This window comes from Chelonoidis abingdonii, chromosome 6 (genome assembly GCF_003597395.2).
Source record: "Chelonoidis abingdonii isolate Lonesome George chromosome 6, CheloAbing_2.0, whole genome shotgun sequence".
NCBI lineage: Eukaryota > Metazoa > Chordata > Testudines > Testudinidae > Chelonoidis > Chelonoidis abingdonii.
In genome coordinates, this window is record NC_133774.1 from 45,542,945 (window position 1) to 45,561,586 (window position 18,642).

At 39.2% G+C, this 18,642-nt stretch overlaps 1 protein-coding gene across 2 annotated transcripts in view; it reads left to right on the forward strand.

The window, feature by feature from the left end:
• Positions 1–18,145, forward strand: part of SERINC5 (serine incorporator 5) — a 76,102-nt gene extending 57,957 nt beyond the window's left edge. For both annotated transcript variants that reach the window (XM_032765009.2, XM_075066993.1), the window contains exons 8-12: positions 275–401; positions 5,288–5,354; positions 8,946–8,985; positions 9,798–9,945; positions 10,281–18,145. In XM_032765009.2, coding sequence (XP_032620900.2) covers positions 275–401; positions 5,288–5,354; positions 8,946–8,985; positions 9,798–9,945; positions 10,281–10,428 — 530 coding nt within the window. In that variant the 3' untranslated portion in view covers positions 10,429–18,145. The remainder of the gene's footprint in view (positions 1–274; positions 402–5,287; positions 5,355–8,945; positions 8,986–9,797; positions 9,946–10,280) is intronic.
• Positions 18,146–18,642: the final 497 nt, after the last annotated feature.

Below are 18,642 nucleotides of genomic sequence, written 5' to 3' on the forward strand. Positions count from 1 at the left end.
GAGGTGAAGTGTTAGTGACTGGCCCAGCAGAGACCCTGGGATTTTAAGAACTACCCCAGGGCCTGACATTTCTCCACTCTGAGCCAGCTAAATGCTGAAGTTTACTGTAGTTCTGCCCTTCAAGAAACAACACATCTGGCAAGTCTAATTTCAGCCTCCCAGCCTAGATAATCTTTCTAAAAAACCAATGTTCTTGATGTTTCGGGAAACAAATTATGTTCTTTCATCTGAAGTCAAAAGAACTTGTTAATTAAGTTTGTTTTGTTTTTTAAAGTCCTGGGTGAGAACCATAAGAACATTACAATCTGCGTACCTGACTTTAGTCAGGATTTGCACGGAGATGAGACCCTGGTTACTGGATTGGGCACTGCCCTTCTGTTTTGTTGCATTTTATATTCTTGGTAAGTCTTTGCAGGTTTGATTTTTTTTTGTTTTTTTTTTGTTTTTTTTGTTTTTTTTTTTTTTGTTACCCTACTCTAAATTAAATGTGGAGATCAAACATTAAGATTTTATAATGTGTGCAATGTAAATGCAAAGCAACTGCTAGAGGCAGAATTACATGAAAGGCGGGAAATTAATCTGATTAATCATACTTTGCCACAGTGGCTGGATGATTCTTCTCTAAAATGATTAGTGATGAAACTGAATCCTAATGATGATTTAGCATTTTATGAAAAGGATCCATATCTACTGGTGGAAGAAATTCCAAACGTGAACCAGTGAAGCATTGCCTTCCTGAGTCTGCAGACATAGCTGGTTTAATGTGTCTGATTGCATACACAGGAAGACAACACTGCCTTTGTTCATGTTAGAAAACTTTCTTAATCTTCAAGACGAGAAACATCACTTTTCCACAAAGTCTTATTCTACAGAAAGTACCACCAAGTAGTAGTAGCTTCTCTGATAGTAATTTGGACATGGTTTGTGGTTTTTAACCTTGTGGCAAATTGCTGGGATAGTGTAGTGTTGCTCTCCATCCGTAGCCACCCATGTAAAGGACCCCAGTCTAATAAACTTCCTAAATGCAATGTGCATAATGAATTGAATGATGTCTTTCATATGTATGTGATCAAGCACTGCTAGTGTCTGAGAATCTGAATATGAAATTGACTAGAAGGCCTCCTGAAACTGATTAGTCTATTTGGTTGTCCATGAGAGAAATTCAAAAATGCAAACAGTGAAAAATACAGTAGAGTTAAGAACACCTTGGGAATGGAGGTTGTTCATAACTCTGAACAAGATGTTTGTGGGTTTTTTTTTTTTTTTTTCAAAAACTAACTGAACATTGACTTAATACAGTTTTGAAACTTTACTATGCAGAAGAAAAATGCTGATTTCCCTTTTTTTAAAAAGTAGTTTACATTTAACACAGTACTGTACTGTATTTGCTCTTTTTTTCTCTGCTGCTGCCAGTTTGTGTACTTCTGGTTCCAAATGAGGTGTGTGGTTGACTGGTCAGTTAGTAACTCTGAGGTTCTACTGTAACTTAGATATTTTTAATATTGATGTTCACTAGTAGAAAGGGTGGTGTTAATAATCTAGTGAAAGACACTTTGTGTTTAGAAACTTTTACCATCAGTCTTTTTTTTTTTTAAAAAATTCTAATAGCTTTATGATTTATTCTTAAAATTTAGCTCAGCTGAAGAATAAATATGTTGATGTGGAAAGTAAATACAAGTCAACAGCTGCTCTAGTACAGCAATAACATGGCCTTTAAAAAAATGATTTGAAATACATGTAGTATTAAAAAGCAGAAATCCCTTACAAAACCTTTTTAATCTGTTTGTAGAAGGAGGTGTGACAGATTGTCTTAGACTTAGACTTTTAAGGTCAGAAGCAGGGCTGGCGTTAGGACACGTAGGGGCCCAATTCGAAAGAGCCGCCGCCGAAATCTGCTGAAAATGGTGGCAATTGGGCGGCAGCTCAGTTGGTTGCTGCTGTTTCTGCCGTCACTTCGGTGAAGGGTGCGGAGCCCCTCTTCCAGATGCTGTGGGGCCCTTTTTAGGTGCAAGGCCCGATTCCCAGGAATTGTGGGAATCACCCTAAAGTCGGCCCTGGTCAGAAGGGACCATTATGATCGTCTAGTCTGACCTCCTGCACAACACAGTCCACAGAATCTCACTCACCGACTCCTGTATCGACCCCCTAACCTACGTCTGAGCTATTGAAGTCCTCAAATCACAGTTTAAAGGCTTCAGAGTGCAGAGAATCCTGCAGCAAGTGACCCAGGCCCCACGCTGCAGAGGAAAGTGAAAACCCCCCAGGGCCTCTGTCAATCTGCACACAAAATATGGAGATCAGTTAAACCCTAGCCATGTGGGCAAGACTCACTAGCCAGACACCTAGGAAAGAATTCTGTATAGTGACTCAGATCCTGCCCCATCTAACATCCCATCGGGCATATTTACCGCTAATAGTCAAAGATCAGTTAATTGCTGAAATCCCATCATACTATCCCCTCCATAAACTTTTCAAGCTTAGTCTTGAAGCCAGATATGTCTTTTGCCCCCACTGCTCTCCTTGGCAGGCTGTTCCAGAACTTCATTCCTCTGATGGTTAGAAACCTTCCTCCAATTTCAAGTCTAAACTTTCTGATGGCCAGTTTATATCCATTTGTTCTTGTGTCCACTTTGATACTGAGCTTAAATAATTCCTGTCCCTCCCTGATATTTATTCCTCTGATATATTTATAAAGAGTAATCCTATCTCCCCTCAGCCTTCTTTTGGTTAGGCTAAACAAGCCAAGCTCTTTGAGTCTCTTTTCATAAGACCAGGTTTTTCAGTCCTCAGATCATCCTAGTAGCCTTCTCTGTTCCTGTTCCAGTTTGAATTCAACCTTCTTAAACACAGCAGACCAGAACTGCACACAGTATTCCAGATGAGGTCTCCAGTGCCCTGTATAACGGTACTAACACCTCCTTATCTCTACTGGAAATACCTTGCCTGATGCATCCCAAGACCACATTAGCTTTTTTCACGGCCATATCACATTGGTGGCTCATAGTCATCCTGTGATCAACCAATACTCTGAGGTTGTTCTCCTCCTCTGTTACATCCAACTGATGCGTCTTCAGCTAATAACAAAAATTCTGGTTGTTAATCCCTAAATGCGTGACCTTGCACTTTTCACTATTAAATTTCATCCTATTACTATTACTCCAGTTTACAAGGTCATCCAGATCTTTTTGTATGATATCCCGGTCCTTTTCTGTATTGGCAATACCTCCCAGCTTTGTGTCATGCGCAAACTTTATTAGCACATTTCCACTTTTTGTGCCAAGGTCAGTAATAAAAAGATTGGTCCCAAAACCATCCCTGAGGAACACCACTAGTAACCTTCCTCCAGCCTGACAGTTCACCTTTCAATATGACCTGTTGTAGTCTCCTCTTTAACCAGTTCCTTGTCCACCTTTCAGTTTTCATATTGATCTCCCATCTTTTCTAACTTAGCTAAATTTAGTCTTATGCTCTAAAAGAACCTCCTTGGGAGTGGCATTGAGAGTGCCTTTTAAGAAGGTGGGATATCCAGTCCTAATATCTGGAGAAACCAGGCTACCTTGGTATTTCCTATTGGACCTGAATCTGGGCACATCAGTCTGTGCATTTGTGGTACCTGGGTTATATTATTGCAACTCATATATCTGGGAATGAACCAGGAAAAAACTCCCAATTGCTTAGCAACACAAGTTGCCATGTAACTGTAACTACAATGCACTGATCTTTGCGTTGGCTCTGCACTGAATAAGAGTCCAGTTCAAAATCTCCATCCTCCAAGAATTTGGCCTTTGCTACCAATGCCACCCCAAAGTAGCTGTCTTAGAGGGTGGTGCAACCAGTCCTCCCATCTGGAGAAACCGCATAACTTTGGTAACTCCTAGACACAGCTCTTGCCATGAATCCATATATTCATGATGATCCAGGTTTGATTATTGCAATGACCTCCTATTACATCTACTTTTGAATCTTTCAATCAATAGGAAAGATTTGTCAGTGTAGAAGACAGACTTTTTAGAAGAGTTGAAACTAGACTATGGAGCAAGACCACAAATACCACCATGTTTAGAACGAAATGAGACACTCATTTTTGTGGCTTCCTCCTCAGTATGAGATCTACACTCCTCTAAATGGTGGGAAGGAAACAAGGAGCAGAGTATGTTGTTCTGTTGCTAAATGTTTCAGAATGGCTCGTTTACTACAGTTCTGGGGTCCATGTAAGTACCTAGATAGAGATGTGTTCACATTTCACTGTGAGTCATGGAGAGTTTGTGTAACATAGCCATCCTTCCTCTAGAGAAGTAGGGTGGAAACTGGTAAGGATTCCCCCAACAAACAGACTTTACAGGAAATGGAATAGACTCATAGAGTTTAAGGTCAGAAGGGACCATTATGATCATCTAGTCTGACCTCCTGCACAATGCAAGCCACAGAATCTTACCCATCCACTCCTGTAACAAACCCCTAACCTATGTCTAAGTTACTGAAGTCCTCAAATTGTGGTTTGACGACCTCAAGCTGCTGAGAATCCTCCAGCAAGTAACCCGTGCCCCATGCTGCAGAGGAAGATGGTATAAATAGTCTTTCCTAGCTTATACATACTGATTGTCTGTCTGCTAATTATGAGTTTCTCATTTGCAAGACTGTGACTGTGGTCTTTATTTACAGGATCAGTCAAAGCAATTGCTGTAAAACTAGTCTGGAATGGCAAAACACTCGTCATGCATAGCAGGGAGAACCTGTTCTGAAATGCACATCAGTGTGTTTAGCTTTTCTGGCTGGTGGCATTGACATTAATAGAAGCCGTCTAGTTTATCTTTAAGTTCAGGCTTACGGAATGAGTCTGGTGATGGTGATCTGTCCTGTAGGTTTCTACTTGCACAGAATAAACCTTTCACAGACTTAGCACTTGACCCTACATTCTGTGGTATCACTTACTTCAGTTGGTGCAGGACTGGACCCTTAGGGTATGTCTACGCTGCAGCTGGGAGCAAGACTCCCAGCCTGGGTTACACAGACTCGTGCTAGGTTCATTTGACTTAGTACGCTAAACTCAGCAGCGTGGCTGTGGCTCTGGCGGGCATTTGACCTAGCCACCCAAGCTCAGGCCCAGGGGCTTGAAAGCATGAGCTGCAGCTCAAGCCACAGCATCCACAGTGCCATTGCTGGCACACTACTTGGGCTGGGAGGCTCACTCCCTTCTAGCACTGTAGATGTGCGTGTGACTTCTCAGCATCACAGGAAACATATACTTACACTGCATGTTATGGTGCTATCTTCTCTTTGATTCTAGTTTGACCTCAACAACTCGTGCAAGCTCTGAAGCACTGAGAGGAATACATACAACGCCTGAAACTGAAGTGAGTTAACTATTCCCCGAACTGTGACAAATTTTCTTCCCATCATACCATCTTGGTGCTGATTTTCAAGCTGTACTACTTCCGATTGTATGTATTGCAAATTCTACGTGAACTGGAACTGAGAAGGATGGTATAAAAGGGTCAGCTGCCTCTTGAGCAACCCCTTGTGGCCACAAGTGGCTCTGCAGGACTCTGCTTCCGTTTTCCCTCTTCAGGCCCCCTGAAGAACTCCATGCAACACTTCTGTAGTTCAGCAGTTCCCTTCTTTGGGGCTGGATTTATTACAATACAATCATTCCCAAACAAAGTTCTCAAATCCCCATAAAGTCTGTGCTCCCAGTCTTTCTGCTGGGGGTTCTCCCAGGGTCTTCTCTGCATGGAGCCAGCTCCCTCCTTGATAATTTAGGGTTCTCTGATGGAGCCTGCTCACTCCCAGCCACCATTCCCTGCCTTAGCAGGCCTCTGCTGATGTCTCTCTCCAGCTTCATGCTGGTGTCTTCTCCCCCAAGCACTCCCCACTTCTACAGCTTCCTGTTGCTTTTTATAGGGTAACCCCCTGATCCCTGCTCAGGTGTGCCTTCTGAATAGCTAGGGTTTGCTGGCTCCAGGCCTTCTGGGGCAAGCCACTCTGTTACAGATAGCTAAGTAAAAAGCCTATTCACAGTCCATGTGTTCTTCCTGTCAGGAAAGGTGGGATTTCCTGACTCTTTACTGCCTGGGCTGGCTCCTCAGCAGCTCCAGCTGGTCCCTCAGAGGACTTGGCTAATGTGTCCTAAATGGTATGCTGCTGTCTTTGGAGTTTTTTCCCTAGCATTCTGCAGACGTCCTGTGATGATACAGCTTGCATTAAACTGGAATTTAACTGTTCCCCAGAAGCTCACTTCCTCTCAGTTAGAGGCAGAAAAGTCAATATTAGGAATATAGGCAAAGATGAGATCACTATATTTTAATTGCAGAACAGGGCAGTTTTGAAAATTCAAAGGTAGTAAAACATGAGCACAAGTATTAGTGCTCCACACCAGGGTTTCTTAATCTCTTCCCACCCAAAACCACTAACACTTTGTTTTGTTCCCTCTCTTCCCCCCTTCTGTGGCTTTCTTCTTGGCATTTTTACAGTGAAAAAGATAATGTACTGTCACCATTGAATTGTCATGCTATGGTAGAAGTAAGCCATTCTATTGCATACATGCATTTGTTAGCTTCACAAATGTCTAACAGATGTTGTCAGCTCCCAGTATGGAAGACTGAATTCCCATTCCATTCTAGTTCCCTTGTTTTAGTTGCTGTAGCTTCCATCTGAGGTAGAAATATCCTTGTTTGGTCTTACCCCAAAGGTGAATTCTATGAGAAAACTTGAGCAAAATAACTCAACCCACTTAACTTTGAGCATTTAAAAAAAAACCATAAATCCGCTTTTTTCAATATGTTCACTCAGAATGTGTACACTCTATCTAAATGGGTCAAACTAAATGCTTCAAATTTAGCTTTTTTTTTTTTTTTTTTTTTTTTTTTTTTTTTTTTTTTGGTAGATCAAGACTCAGACTTAGAGCTGATCCTATGTATTGTAAAAGCTTTCTGGGTGTCATGAAACTTGGTACAGAACCTAAGCATTCATACTGTCATCTTTAAAAAGTGGTGTTTCTAGACTTTCTTGGTTGCAAAGATAAGTATTTAAAAATGCTACAGTAATTAACTTTGTTATATACCCAAACATGCAGGTAGTACTCATATAAATCTTTGAAAAATCGTAACTATTGCTTATGGCTCAATATTAAATAGATATTATTAGCACTCCATTTTGCAAAATCATTGTACTTCAAGCATGTATGCCTGGTACTCCAGGCACACGCACATGCAGCCTTAACGCTGACCCTCTGCACTGGATTCCATGCACATTTTTTGCCTCCTTACTAATCAGTTGTGCATACTTTGATCCAGAGCAGCGCTTGGACTGCTTCAGACCCCAGTCTTGTCTTGCCAGTGTGAGAGTTGAAGCAGTTCAAGCTTTATTGTAGAATGTTAGAATGCAAATTGCTGAATGGTAAGCGGAAGGCACCGGCTGGTACGCCAGTCTTAGCCTGGTAACCCTGGTCCATTTGTCTGAGAAGGTTGAACTGCTTCACTGGAGCACTCAACAGTAGAGTTATTGCTAAATCATTTGGTTTTAAAGAGTTATATGGGGACTGTTGCATGTGAATATAAAGCAATGACCAATTAATTGCATTCTGATTGTCTTTCCTGTGATAAAGGGCCTTTGTCTTTTGACAAGAAATGTAAACCTAATTCTGCAGCTGCATCTGTTTATACAGAAAGTCTTTCTGTATCTAAATTAGAGATAATTAATTGCTCTGAATGGCTATTTGTATGCATGCCAACAGTGCTAATTACATTACTTAATGTGCAAGGCCTGAATTTCTAACACATGTATCCAAAGAAAGTGGCTGTTTTTTTTTTTTTAAAGGAACCTGGCATTAACTTCAAGATCTTGATGTAGCCAAATAACAAGGGAAGTGAAAGGCAATAGTTCTTGTCCAAATTTAACTTAAAGTAAAGAACCCTGTTAAACCAAACTATAGGAAGAGCCTTTATTCTCCTGTTTAATAAACTTAGTCAGCCAATCTCTAAAGCAGGAACTTTGCTAGTTTTTTTGTCCTCTTTTGCTTCCAGAGATTGATTAATCATACACAGCTAGTGTGAAAATCCTTAGCTATTAAACTGAAGTATAAAGATCACAAATCTTAAAGTACAACACAATTTCTTGGTATGTATACTTCAAAACCAAACACCCTCTCCTCCAGAAGAAACTGAAACATATTAGAGAATAACAGATGTTGAAGATGTAATATAGAAAATGCAGAGTTAATACATGTACTGTGGAATTGTGCAGAAGAAGGAAAAATACTGGGAGAAAACACAATAAAAGTCCAATGTTGTATATTAGAAGGCAGTGGAAATAGGAAAACACACTGGCAATACCCAAATGCATTTCAGAAGTGTCAGTGTGAAGAATTAGCTTGTCCATCAAAAAACAAAACAAAAAAACCTTGCTTACATAAAATGGTATGAAGATAAAAGTAACTTTGTTTACTATTGCTGACTTCAACCTTGCAAATGTCCATTTAAGCTTGATGCTTAAATTTGTATAATAAGTCTTGCTGAATGCAGTCAAAATCTCTAATATTCTTTGCATCCTCATTTCTATGAAGAAATGTTACTTTAAAAAACACCTGTGACTTAGGTCTGAAGAAGGAACTATGGTACACAGCATTACTCCACTGTAGCTACACTACCCTCTTGTAATTTGAATATTGGTCTTAGATTATGTAAAATGGATATGTGCAATATATTTCTCCATAAATGGTTAATTAACACCAAGACTTGCAGTGTAGCTGCCTAACTTCCAAAAGTTCTATTGCTGTAAATTGCTTGGTTATTCCTGATTGAGGCTTTGGCTGTGTTGTCTGTTGCAAATATACAAAGCAGTGTTTTTATAAATTAGTATTTGTAATGTAGGCACAATAGGCTGACTTAATCTGCTGTTCTACTTCTCTGTTGCATGAAACCTCTTTGTTAACTTTGTCTGCCTTGTAGGTAGCTCGTTGCTGTTTTTGCTGTGCACCCGATGAAGATGGTAACTATGCATTTCTTATAAATTTTGCTTAGCACTTCTTGTGCCATTTAGCCCAAACCACAAGAGTATAATTAAGACAAGGCCCTGTATATACAGAGGTGCATGTGTCCTAAATCTGTGGAAATTGAAACTTCTTCAGCAGCATGCAATGCATTGAAAAAATATTCAAAAACTAAGACTACTCTGGAATACTTAATTTTATATATTTATTTTAAAATCTGTACAATTTTGTTGTTTAAAAATATATAAATACTTTACTTTCCCATTCCATCCATATGTGGTTAATCTCTTTTCTTGCATTACATGAATTAAAAAAGTGTGAAAGGCGAGTAGCTGCTCTTAACTTACTTTCAAATGGATGTGTCCTGCTGTCACTGCCAGATCTGTGTGTTCAGCATTCTGTGCTCTTCTGTATCAAGCCTTTGCTGTCTGCCTGGGTGTAGGAACAACAAATGGAGTACCAATTGCTGCCCCCTCTGTCAGAAGACCCAGTGGTGTTGGGACTCTCACTTTGGTATCAGCAAGGGAGTATTGGACTGAGACCAATATAAAGTGAGGAAGCTCAGGATCCTATGATTAAGTTAAACACCTGAATTCATGGCAGCACTTAAACATGTGCTTAAATTCCATTCACTTCAATGCGACTTAAGGATGTGTCTGAAGTCAAGAGCATGCTTAAGTTTTCTGCTGGATAAGGATATTGAACTGAACTGGGCCTAAAATTGTTCATTTTAATTAGATCTCTAGGATGTAAACTCTACCACTGTTTCCATTTTTGCGTGAAACAACTTCTTGTTTCCTGTTTCGTACAGCTGACACTGAAGAGCATGTTGAAGAAAGCGGTGGTCAGACTGTAATTTATGATGAAAAGAGAGGCACAGTATACAGCTATGCCTACTTCCACTTCGTTTTCTTCTTGGCTTCTCTCTATGTGATGATGACAGTAACTCACTGGTTCCAGTAAGTAAACTTCAAGATGGAAAAATCTTAACATTCATGTAGTGTTACTGGATGGCTCTCAATGTGGGAGTACAGTTGAAAAACCCAAAACTGGAGCAGTTGCATCTTGCCTCCTGGTTGAGAGAAGGAGAGAATATACAGGTCTGTCCTGACTGTTATCTGAACAGGCTCCCAGTTTACAAAGAGCTGTTCACCTCTTCCCAGGTTCAAAATTAGGTTGATTGAGGTCAGTAATTGTCTCAAAATGAGTAGAGGGAAACAAATCTGAAATAGGAATGATTAGTGTAACAGCTTACTGCATTTCTTGTCACCTTTTCCCTTCATCTCTTTAACAGTTACGAAGGTGCTGAGATTGAAAAATTCTTCAGGGGAACCTGGTCCACCTTCTGGATTAAGATGGTGTCATGTTGGGTGTGTGTCCTACTCTACCTGTGGACTCTTGTAGCACCTCTCTGCTGTCCAACCCGAGAATTCTCAGTCTGAGAATTCACAAGCGCTATTCTGTTACAAATACATCAGTCACTTTGTGATCGAGAAGTAAGTCTATCATCAGGTGTCTTCACGTGCTGGTTAGTTTCCTCTGACAAGAGGTAACTATAGATCTGAAGACTTCTTCTTTTTTTAACCCTATTTTTAAACTATCTGAACAAAAATGGAGCTCCAAGTAACCAATCTATTCAAAGACAGTGTTGCAACACCGATGCAGAAGGGTGGGGAAAATATGGGTAACGTTACATAAGCTGGCATAAATAAAACAGTTGTAGAATAACCGACAATCTGATTTTATTGGCAATAAGAGCAAAACCAAACACAGTGCAAAGTGTGTGTTTTCCTCCTGTGGAATGTCGGATACCTTATAACAAAAAGAAATATATTTGTTTTTATACTTTTCATTACTGATGCCATTTACAGTGGTGGTGATGATGATTCAAATTCAAACTATCCTTTTATACTGCACACAAGACTTGATACCTGTCTGCAGATAACTTTCTCCACAAATGCACCTAAAGTACTACTTGAGTAGCAGAAAATGAGTAAGCATTTGACTGGGGTGGGAGTTGGGCAATGTATCTGCTCAAAGGTTTCTAAATATGTTAAATTACTCAATATATTAAGTTATTACAAATATGGAATGATAGAGAAATGTACCAATGGCAATAGAAATATTTATTATGTAAACCAAAAGGCACCTTTTAAGTACAATTGATCATATGAGTGCTAGGACACATATATATGAAATGTTCAGAGATGCTAAATATTGTAAAAGGAAATGCTGTTAATATATCTGTCTTTTAAATTCAAATTTCTACCAATGCTAAATAGTTGTGTAATTCAGAACAGACCCAATTATCAGCAAAATGTGAATGCTGCATGTGTAGTTTAAACTATCCTAATGGAACTCTTTGAGGGATTTGTTTTGCAAGCGGTAACTGAATGCAAACTGCCCAGTCCGTACAGGGATATTAGGCAGGGTACATTCTTTAGTAAAGAAAAACTACGTGTGCCACACCAACAAAGGAGATTCTTAACAAATACAGGGAAACATTGCTCAGCGTCTTTAACCTTAAAAGTGAGTGCTGAGCATTATTTTTGTCCTCAACATTTTTATCTACATTTAGAGGTTTCCCTCAACTTCAACCTCAAATTTTCACTGCTAATTTTCTAATACTCTAAAGCTGGGATATGGCCAGGAAAGGAACTATGTACAATGGCATCACTTTATTCAATATGTCAGCTTCTTGGGTATTTAGAGTTGTGCACTTTTGGGGGGGAAATTATTTTTCTATTTCTTTACTCCAGCTAGCTATAATAGCACAGCAGTGCTTTGAGAGTGTGAGCGAAATTCTTTTCTGGTGACACATCAACAGACTGGCCAGTTAATGTCCATGTGGAAAATCTTCCCAGAAAGTTAAATGATTTTTTAATATGAATGGAATAAACATGGTCAGGAGATTACTGAGCCAATAAACATGAACCCTTCATTGCCACGATTAGTTAGTTTTCCTGGTTAGAACTACTCTTTGATATATCAGTTATTCAGTAGGTAAATAAAAAGAAAACTAATATGAGTCCTTCTGAATTTCAGTAGATTTGAAACTAACCTATTCATACCAGTTTGTCAAATTAAAATAAAAACAAAGAAAGAGAAAACTATCCACTTTGATATGCTGTCTGTTGAACTACAAAAAGTTAGTTAGCTTTACATCTCTGCTGGCCAGAAGAAGGGAATGGGTGAGAGGGGATGGATCACTTGATGTTACCTGCTCTGTTCATTCCCTCTGAAGCACCTGGCATTGGCCACTGTTGGAAGACAGGATACTGGGCGAGATGGACCTTTGGTCTGACCCGGTATGACATTCCTATGTTCATCGACCTTTTACTTGGACCCTTTCTTTAAGCTACAAGAATTCAATTGCTAATGTGTTAAAGGAAAAAACCCCACACAATCCTGATGCAAATAGATGGTCTATTAACACATTATCATGCCTTCATTGTTCTGTATTGCAGTAATTATGGTAGTTCTATTACTGCTATATTATGACTTTCCTGTTCTCCCAGGTTGTTTCCCAAACAACCCTTACAAAAAGCTAGCTTCCAGTATTGCATTTTAACAACTCAGTAAAACAGTTTGCTTAATGCTAAGAACCATCATTGAAATTAAAGAGCAGAAATAAACCTTTCCCCTATGCTACTGGGGGAAGGAAATGGGTGCTCCTGAGCCCCCTAAAGACCTCTCAGGTAAAAGGTTTCTGGGCTTTCTCCTTGGAGCCAGAGGGGCAGGAAGCAACTGTCTCATTCTGGGGTCTGAGTTGAACTGATATGGCTCTGCAAGGGTTGAATTACTCCCAAACCCTGCACATCCTCCTTCTCACGCAAACTCTGTAGAGTTTGCAAAATCCTATAAACTTTATGCTACTAACCCCACTGTTCCCAGGGGCTTAGATATCCATCAGAATCCCCTCTATGCTGAAAACTGATGTGTGGGTTTCTTTGGTATGGCCATGAATCTTTCCCCATTCTCTCTCACCCACACCCCAACACCACTTCAGCTTAAATAAGTTTTGCTGATATGTTACGAAGGCGAACAAATAGTTTTCTGGGTTTTGATTGATTATGCTTCCATTATGAAGGCTCTGATCCTGCACAGAGACCTCACACCTGTTTTAGAGTCCCATTGAAATCTGAAATAAAGCAAGAGAAAGGACCATGAGATAACTAGGGGTCATCTTGCCAAATTGTAATGTTTACTGTAAGAAGAACAGGAAAAGCTTCAGCATCAGGCAAATTGTATAGAACATTCAGATTCATTGTAATTTTTCTTAAAAAAAAGATATATTTTTTTCAAATGAGAAGAAATTATTGCTAGTGTTTAGCCAGTCAAGAGAACTGATAAGCAAACTTGGATTTTCGGTTTCTGATTTGTATAATTATAGGTTTTTCAAACTGTTTTGAGTTGGTTTTAGGACTGCGAACCACAATCGAGGTACAGTCCAGAAAATCTGAGTGAAATTCCCTAATCTTCAAATATCTGTAAGTGTAGTATTGAGGTGTCCATATACATCTATGGTATGAAAAACAAGTGTATTAAAATACTAATGTTTTTGAGATTATATTATGGCTTAACTCCTTCAGGTATCTTTTAAAATGTGTATTGGCCAAGGCATCCACTAATAGCGACTCTATGCATAGGCAATATCTCTATACAAAAAAAATCCTTATGTACATACTGCATGCTCATTTTAGTTCAGTGTATATAGGGCATTAGCTATTTTGCATGGAGGAAATGATGGTCGCATAAAGAAAGAAGAGGCACCAGTACTTCTTCCTCCTCCAGCACTTGCTTCCCTGAGTTCACCACCCAGGCCCATCTCACAAAGTACATGTGCACAGGGTTTGCAGAATTTGGGTAGGATGCAGAGGGAGCAGTGGAGGATGACTCTACACTGCATTATCCCACTCCAAACTAACATTGTGTGAGCCGTGTTACCAGGAGAAGGCCCAGAGAGTAACTTGCAGGGGTTGTCCCATTATACAGATGTCTAAGATCCATTTGGGTCACCGGACTTCTGTGCAGATGGACAGCTGTGCCTGTTTCCCCTGGCTGGAGAAGATGACATCACCTTGAGTCTCGGCCTGTGGAGTTTCCTCAATGATACATTCCTTCCTGCAGGCCAGGAGAATATTAGGGTCCTTTACTGTAGTTTTAAAAAAAAAAACTCTACTGTGAACTTCCTGTTGACAGCTATTTGTATGGTTCCTAAAGTCACATGTCAGGGTCTGTCACAATTCAGGCTATCCAGTTCATTGGTCATTATCTGCTCAGGTGAACTTGCATTTTTAGAAGTGCCTATTATACATACCTCTGCCATAAATAATTCAGTTGAGACTGAAACTGGAAGAACTGAACTGAGCCTATGGTTCAATGGTGCTGCCTCGTACGTCACTTCTGACCTTAAGATGCGCTAATACTTACTGTGCATATGAAAGACTCCTGGTTTTTTGAATCTATACTTGTCAAACATCTGTTGTAGGATTCTGATGCAGGCTACTACTCTGCAGTGATCAGGAATAAGAGATGCTCTGGAAAGACTTTTTAAAGGATGGAATGAGAGGTCTCTAGTCTCTAATGCTTCAGTGTTAAAATGCTTGTCATGAGTCATGTATTAGGACAATAGCTAAATAAGAGCAGAACTTTCTCCCCATGCATTTATTGTGTAAGCTAGATAACCATACTCACTTGATCTTGCTTGACATCTGGTAGACACCCAGTGCTCTCTTTTGCCCTGGCACGTGCCTTGTGTATATATCTTTGTTCTTTTGTCTTATTGTGGAACTTAAATGGGTTGTGTTAGTCTCCCTTTTAAAATTTGCAAGAATCTTGAAAGCTACCTACTTTCACAAGGAGCTGCTCCACCTCTGAGAATGGGGAGCATATTACTGTTAATGGGCAAAACCCATTCTTCCTTTGTTCCTCCTTCCAGAAGTCCATTCCAGTTTAATTTGTATTTAAATTAAAAGGCTGGCTCAAGTCTTATTTCAAGAAGGCCTCTTGTATTGGAGGAAACATGGTTTTGCTTTACAGTAAGCTTGTGTTGTTTTGTTGAGGTTTCCCTCTACTTCAAATACTACACTGGATCTGAATAATTTTTTTTTTTTTTTCCTTCCTGCTGCACTTCTGCTTGAGCCTGCAGCAAACTTCCATTCCTTTGTGTCAGTAATGACCATGAAAACAATTGTGGGAGCCCAAATTCACTCCAATTAGAAGTCAGGTGACTTTGGAGATAGCAAGCCTCCGAACCCAAATAGCTGGATTAGCAAATGAGGCCAGAAACACTTATAAGGACCAAGTGAAAGGCAAATGGACATGTCTGTGCTCCATTTCCCACAGTATGATAGTTCCTCAAAGTATTCAGGCTCCATGAGCAGGTGGATGCCAGGAAATGTAAATGTAAATTGTGCTCACATTTGAAAGGACCACACCATTTTATATGCTAAGCTTTGAACTCTTTAAATCACTTCAGGCTTCAATAATTTCAATTGAAATTTGGATTGGCTTTTTAAAAATATTAAGTCAATTACGTACCCATTTAATTTTGTTAAAGGTTTACTGTGGTAGTCTGGATTTTCACGTATACCCATCAAGGAACTAAAACAGTGGAGAGCGATTAAGATGAATCACTCTGGTTTCAAACACCTCTGGAGAGATACCAACCCCTAGGGATGTTTGCATGCACTGGTTCAAACTGGGTTCCCAGAGACCAACAGACACAGGGCTTTTGGCATAAAGTCTGAGTTTAAATTGACACAGGGGCTTTCTAATCCAGAAAACAAAGACTGCCCAATCCTCGCAGAAAGGTTGGAGAAATCTTGTCTTAATAGCACCCCCATAAGACTACTGGTGACCTCTGGAAAGTTGTTAACATGTGTGTAGGCGTGTGTATTGTTTTTGTATGTTTTCTCTGTAATGCTTTTACCCTAAGAATAAATGTGCTTTGCTTTGTGAAGGATGGCTGGTAACACTGTTGTAGCCGTTGTAGAAAAGTTAACTGGTCAGACCTGCTGGGGAAATCAGTGTGATGCAGAGAGAAGAACTCCAAACCTAACTTCCCAGTCTGGATAGAAAGTGACATCATTGTCCATGGAAGGTGACAGCTGGAAATCTGAGACTCTAAGCTGGTGCCCTTGAGGAAGACTGGGGGTGGGAAGGAGCATTTAACTCTGAAACTGTGACAGATCACACTGATCAGGAAAGCATTAGCACCATCATGCAAAAGTTTAGTCCCCAGCAGCACTTTATTTCCAATCAATGCACCAGGAGAATGTAGGCAATAGGAATGTAATTACCCTGCTTGTTACTTGGCGCGGACACTAGGGCTACCAGAATATTTCAAAAACTGACTGGAAGCTTTAATCAGATCAGTAACAAAACAGTCCACTCACTTTCCTAATTATTTCTAACACTCTAAGCTATTCGGTTTTTCTCCAAAACAGGATTGTAGAACAAATTATTGGGAGACCTTGTATGCATCTATCATATGGTAAACTAGCAAATTTATCAGCAACTGAGGCTTAATAGTGCTTACAATGTCCTCACGTTAGTCTTAATTTTTGGTCTCCAGAAATATTTGCTTCTTTCTCAGTCTTTGGATCCTTGTTTTGTTAAATTTCTTAATTTGTACCTGGTGATCTCTCTTCTCTTTGGGACTTGAAAGCAAAATGGGGATCAGTTCTAGTATTCAAAACAGCAGACCCACCTACTCTTTGCCTCCATGCTAAAATTATCTTTGATCACTGTAAAGCAGAATCTAGCCCTTGTGCTCCAGAACCTCCTGAAGGAGGAACATGCATCACGAATGCAGTGGAATTTTATTCTCTTAATATTCTGGTTTTTAAAGTATTGTGTAAACATTTGTCTACACTGGTGCTTCACTTGCCTCTGTAAAAGGGAATCCCAGGGACCATACATTTTAAAGGCCTTGACTTCTTTTTTTATATTTCTGACTCTCAACCCTCCAATCCCTTGTTAATATGCGTTATTGTATTTCCCGCATCTGAAATGGAAATGCCCAGAAATGAGGCATCTCTCTATATCACAGGTATGTCTGTTGGAACCAGAACCCTTGGCTTGGATTAGTGAGGACTGTCATGATTCAATCTCTACCATGGGAGGAGGCTTTCTAGCTTAGAAGTAGACCTTAAACCTACTAACCTTACTAATAGTTATGGTTTTTAATGTGACTTAAAGCTGTTCCACATGTCAGTGTATTATAAAACACACAGTTTGAAGTTATTTCAAACATATTGACTTATTTCCTCAAGTTGTTTTTTCCTGCTCTGACTGCTGTAGATCATAAGCCATTTGCACAAATCTCTTAACTGCTGTTGAGTCTTGAAATCTTTTCAGCATTTTAACAAGGCTTTAGAAGTTCTGATAAGTCAAAGCTGGGGGGTGCAGACCTGTAGTTGTATGTTAGCCAAAGAATTCTCAATCTGAAGCCTAATCAAATTTTGGAAAACGATAAGGAAATCAAGTAATGTTACACATACCTTAATTTTATTTTTCTCCTAATGAAATCTATCCAGATGCGTACATGTTACTGGGCAGTATTTATGAGCCTGGTGTGAAGAAAATTAATTTGTTAGAGATACTTTCAGCTTGAGCCTCATACCAAAATTTAGAATATAAAACTCCAGAAAATATTTACAAGAAATGTAATAAGGTCCATTGTACTGCTTTAGTTAGTACAAATTAAAGTTTAATTTTCCGTGCCATTTCCAAAACTGGGATGCAAAATATCCAAAACTTAAACATTCTAAAATGTTTTTTTAAAAATGTTTAGTCTTTTTTTAAAGTTATTTTTAATAATAAAATTTCAAATAAGCTTTATCATCTCTTGGTGTACTTTTTTTTAAAAAAAAAATTGTATTCCAATAACATGGATGTTTGCTAGTTTAAGCTTATTTAACTGTTTGTGAATGTTATGAGCTGTAGCAACTTTAGGATTGTTTTGAAGTTTGAGCTGTTAATGATTTCAGAATTTAAAAACAATTTCTTAATTGTAAAATCAGCTGTAAACAGTTTTGTCTTTTTAAAGCATGTTAATGGGTTTTCAAGAAACATTTCTTTTATATGTTGAGTGTAAGCTGTTAGTTTTAATGCTTATTAGACCAATAAAGTTCTGCCTGTTTGAAATTACAATTGTTTTACATGTACAAAGCTTTTTAGAATTCTAACAGCATAATTTAATAAAGTTTGTGTTTAGTTCTTTGGCAAATACATATTTAGGGCATAACTGGCTGAGGAAAATTTCTTTTTTATTAAAAGCTTTTTTTGTGTTTGAGAATTTCTGAAGTCTGTCCTGCAGTAATGTATGGACTTAATAGCTATTGCCGGTTGTATAAGCTGGTCTGTTTATCTGTTAGACATGTGACATCCACTCATGTTCCACCAGAATATGATCTGATAGTCGTGACAGATTTGTCAGTGGAATCTGGTCAAATAATCGTCAAATGAATGACGATGAGATTGCAATGCCCTTCTTTTGACAGTGTTTTTAGCTTATGCATGCGTGGGAAGTAGGTGCTGATATAATCGTTTTAAGATGGGTAGGCGGAAGCAGAGTGAGTCACTTAACCCAAGACTGTACAACAAACCAATGATAAAACTGAACCTAGAAAACAGAGTTCTACTTCACT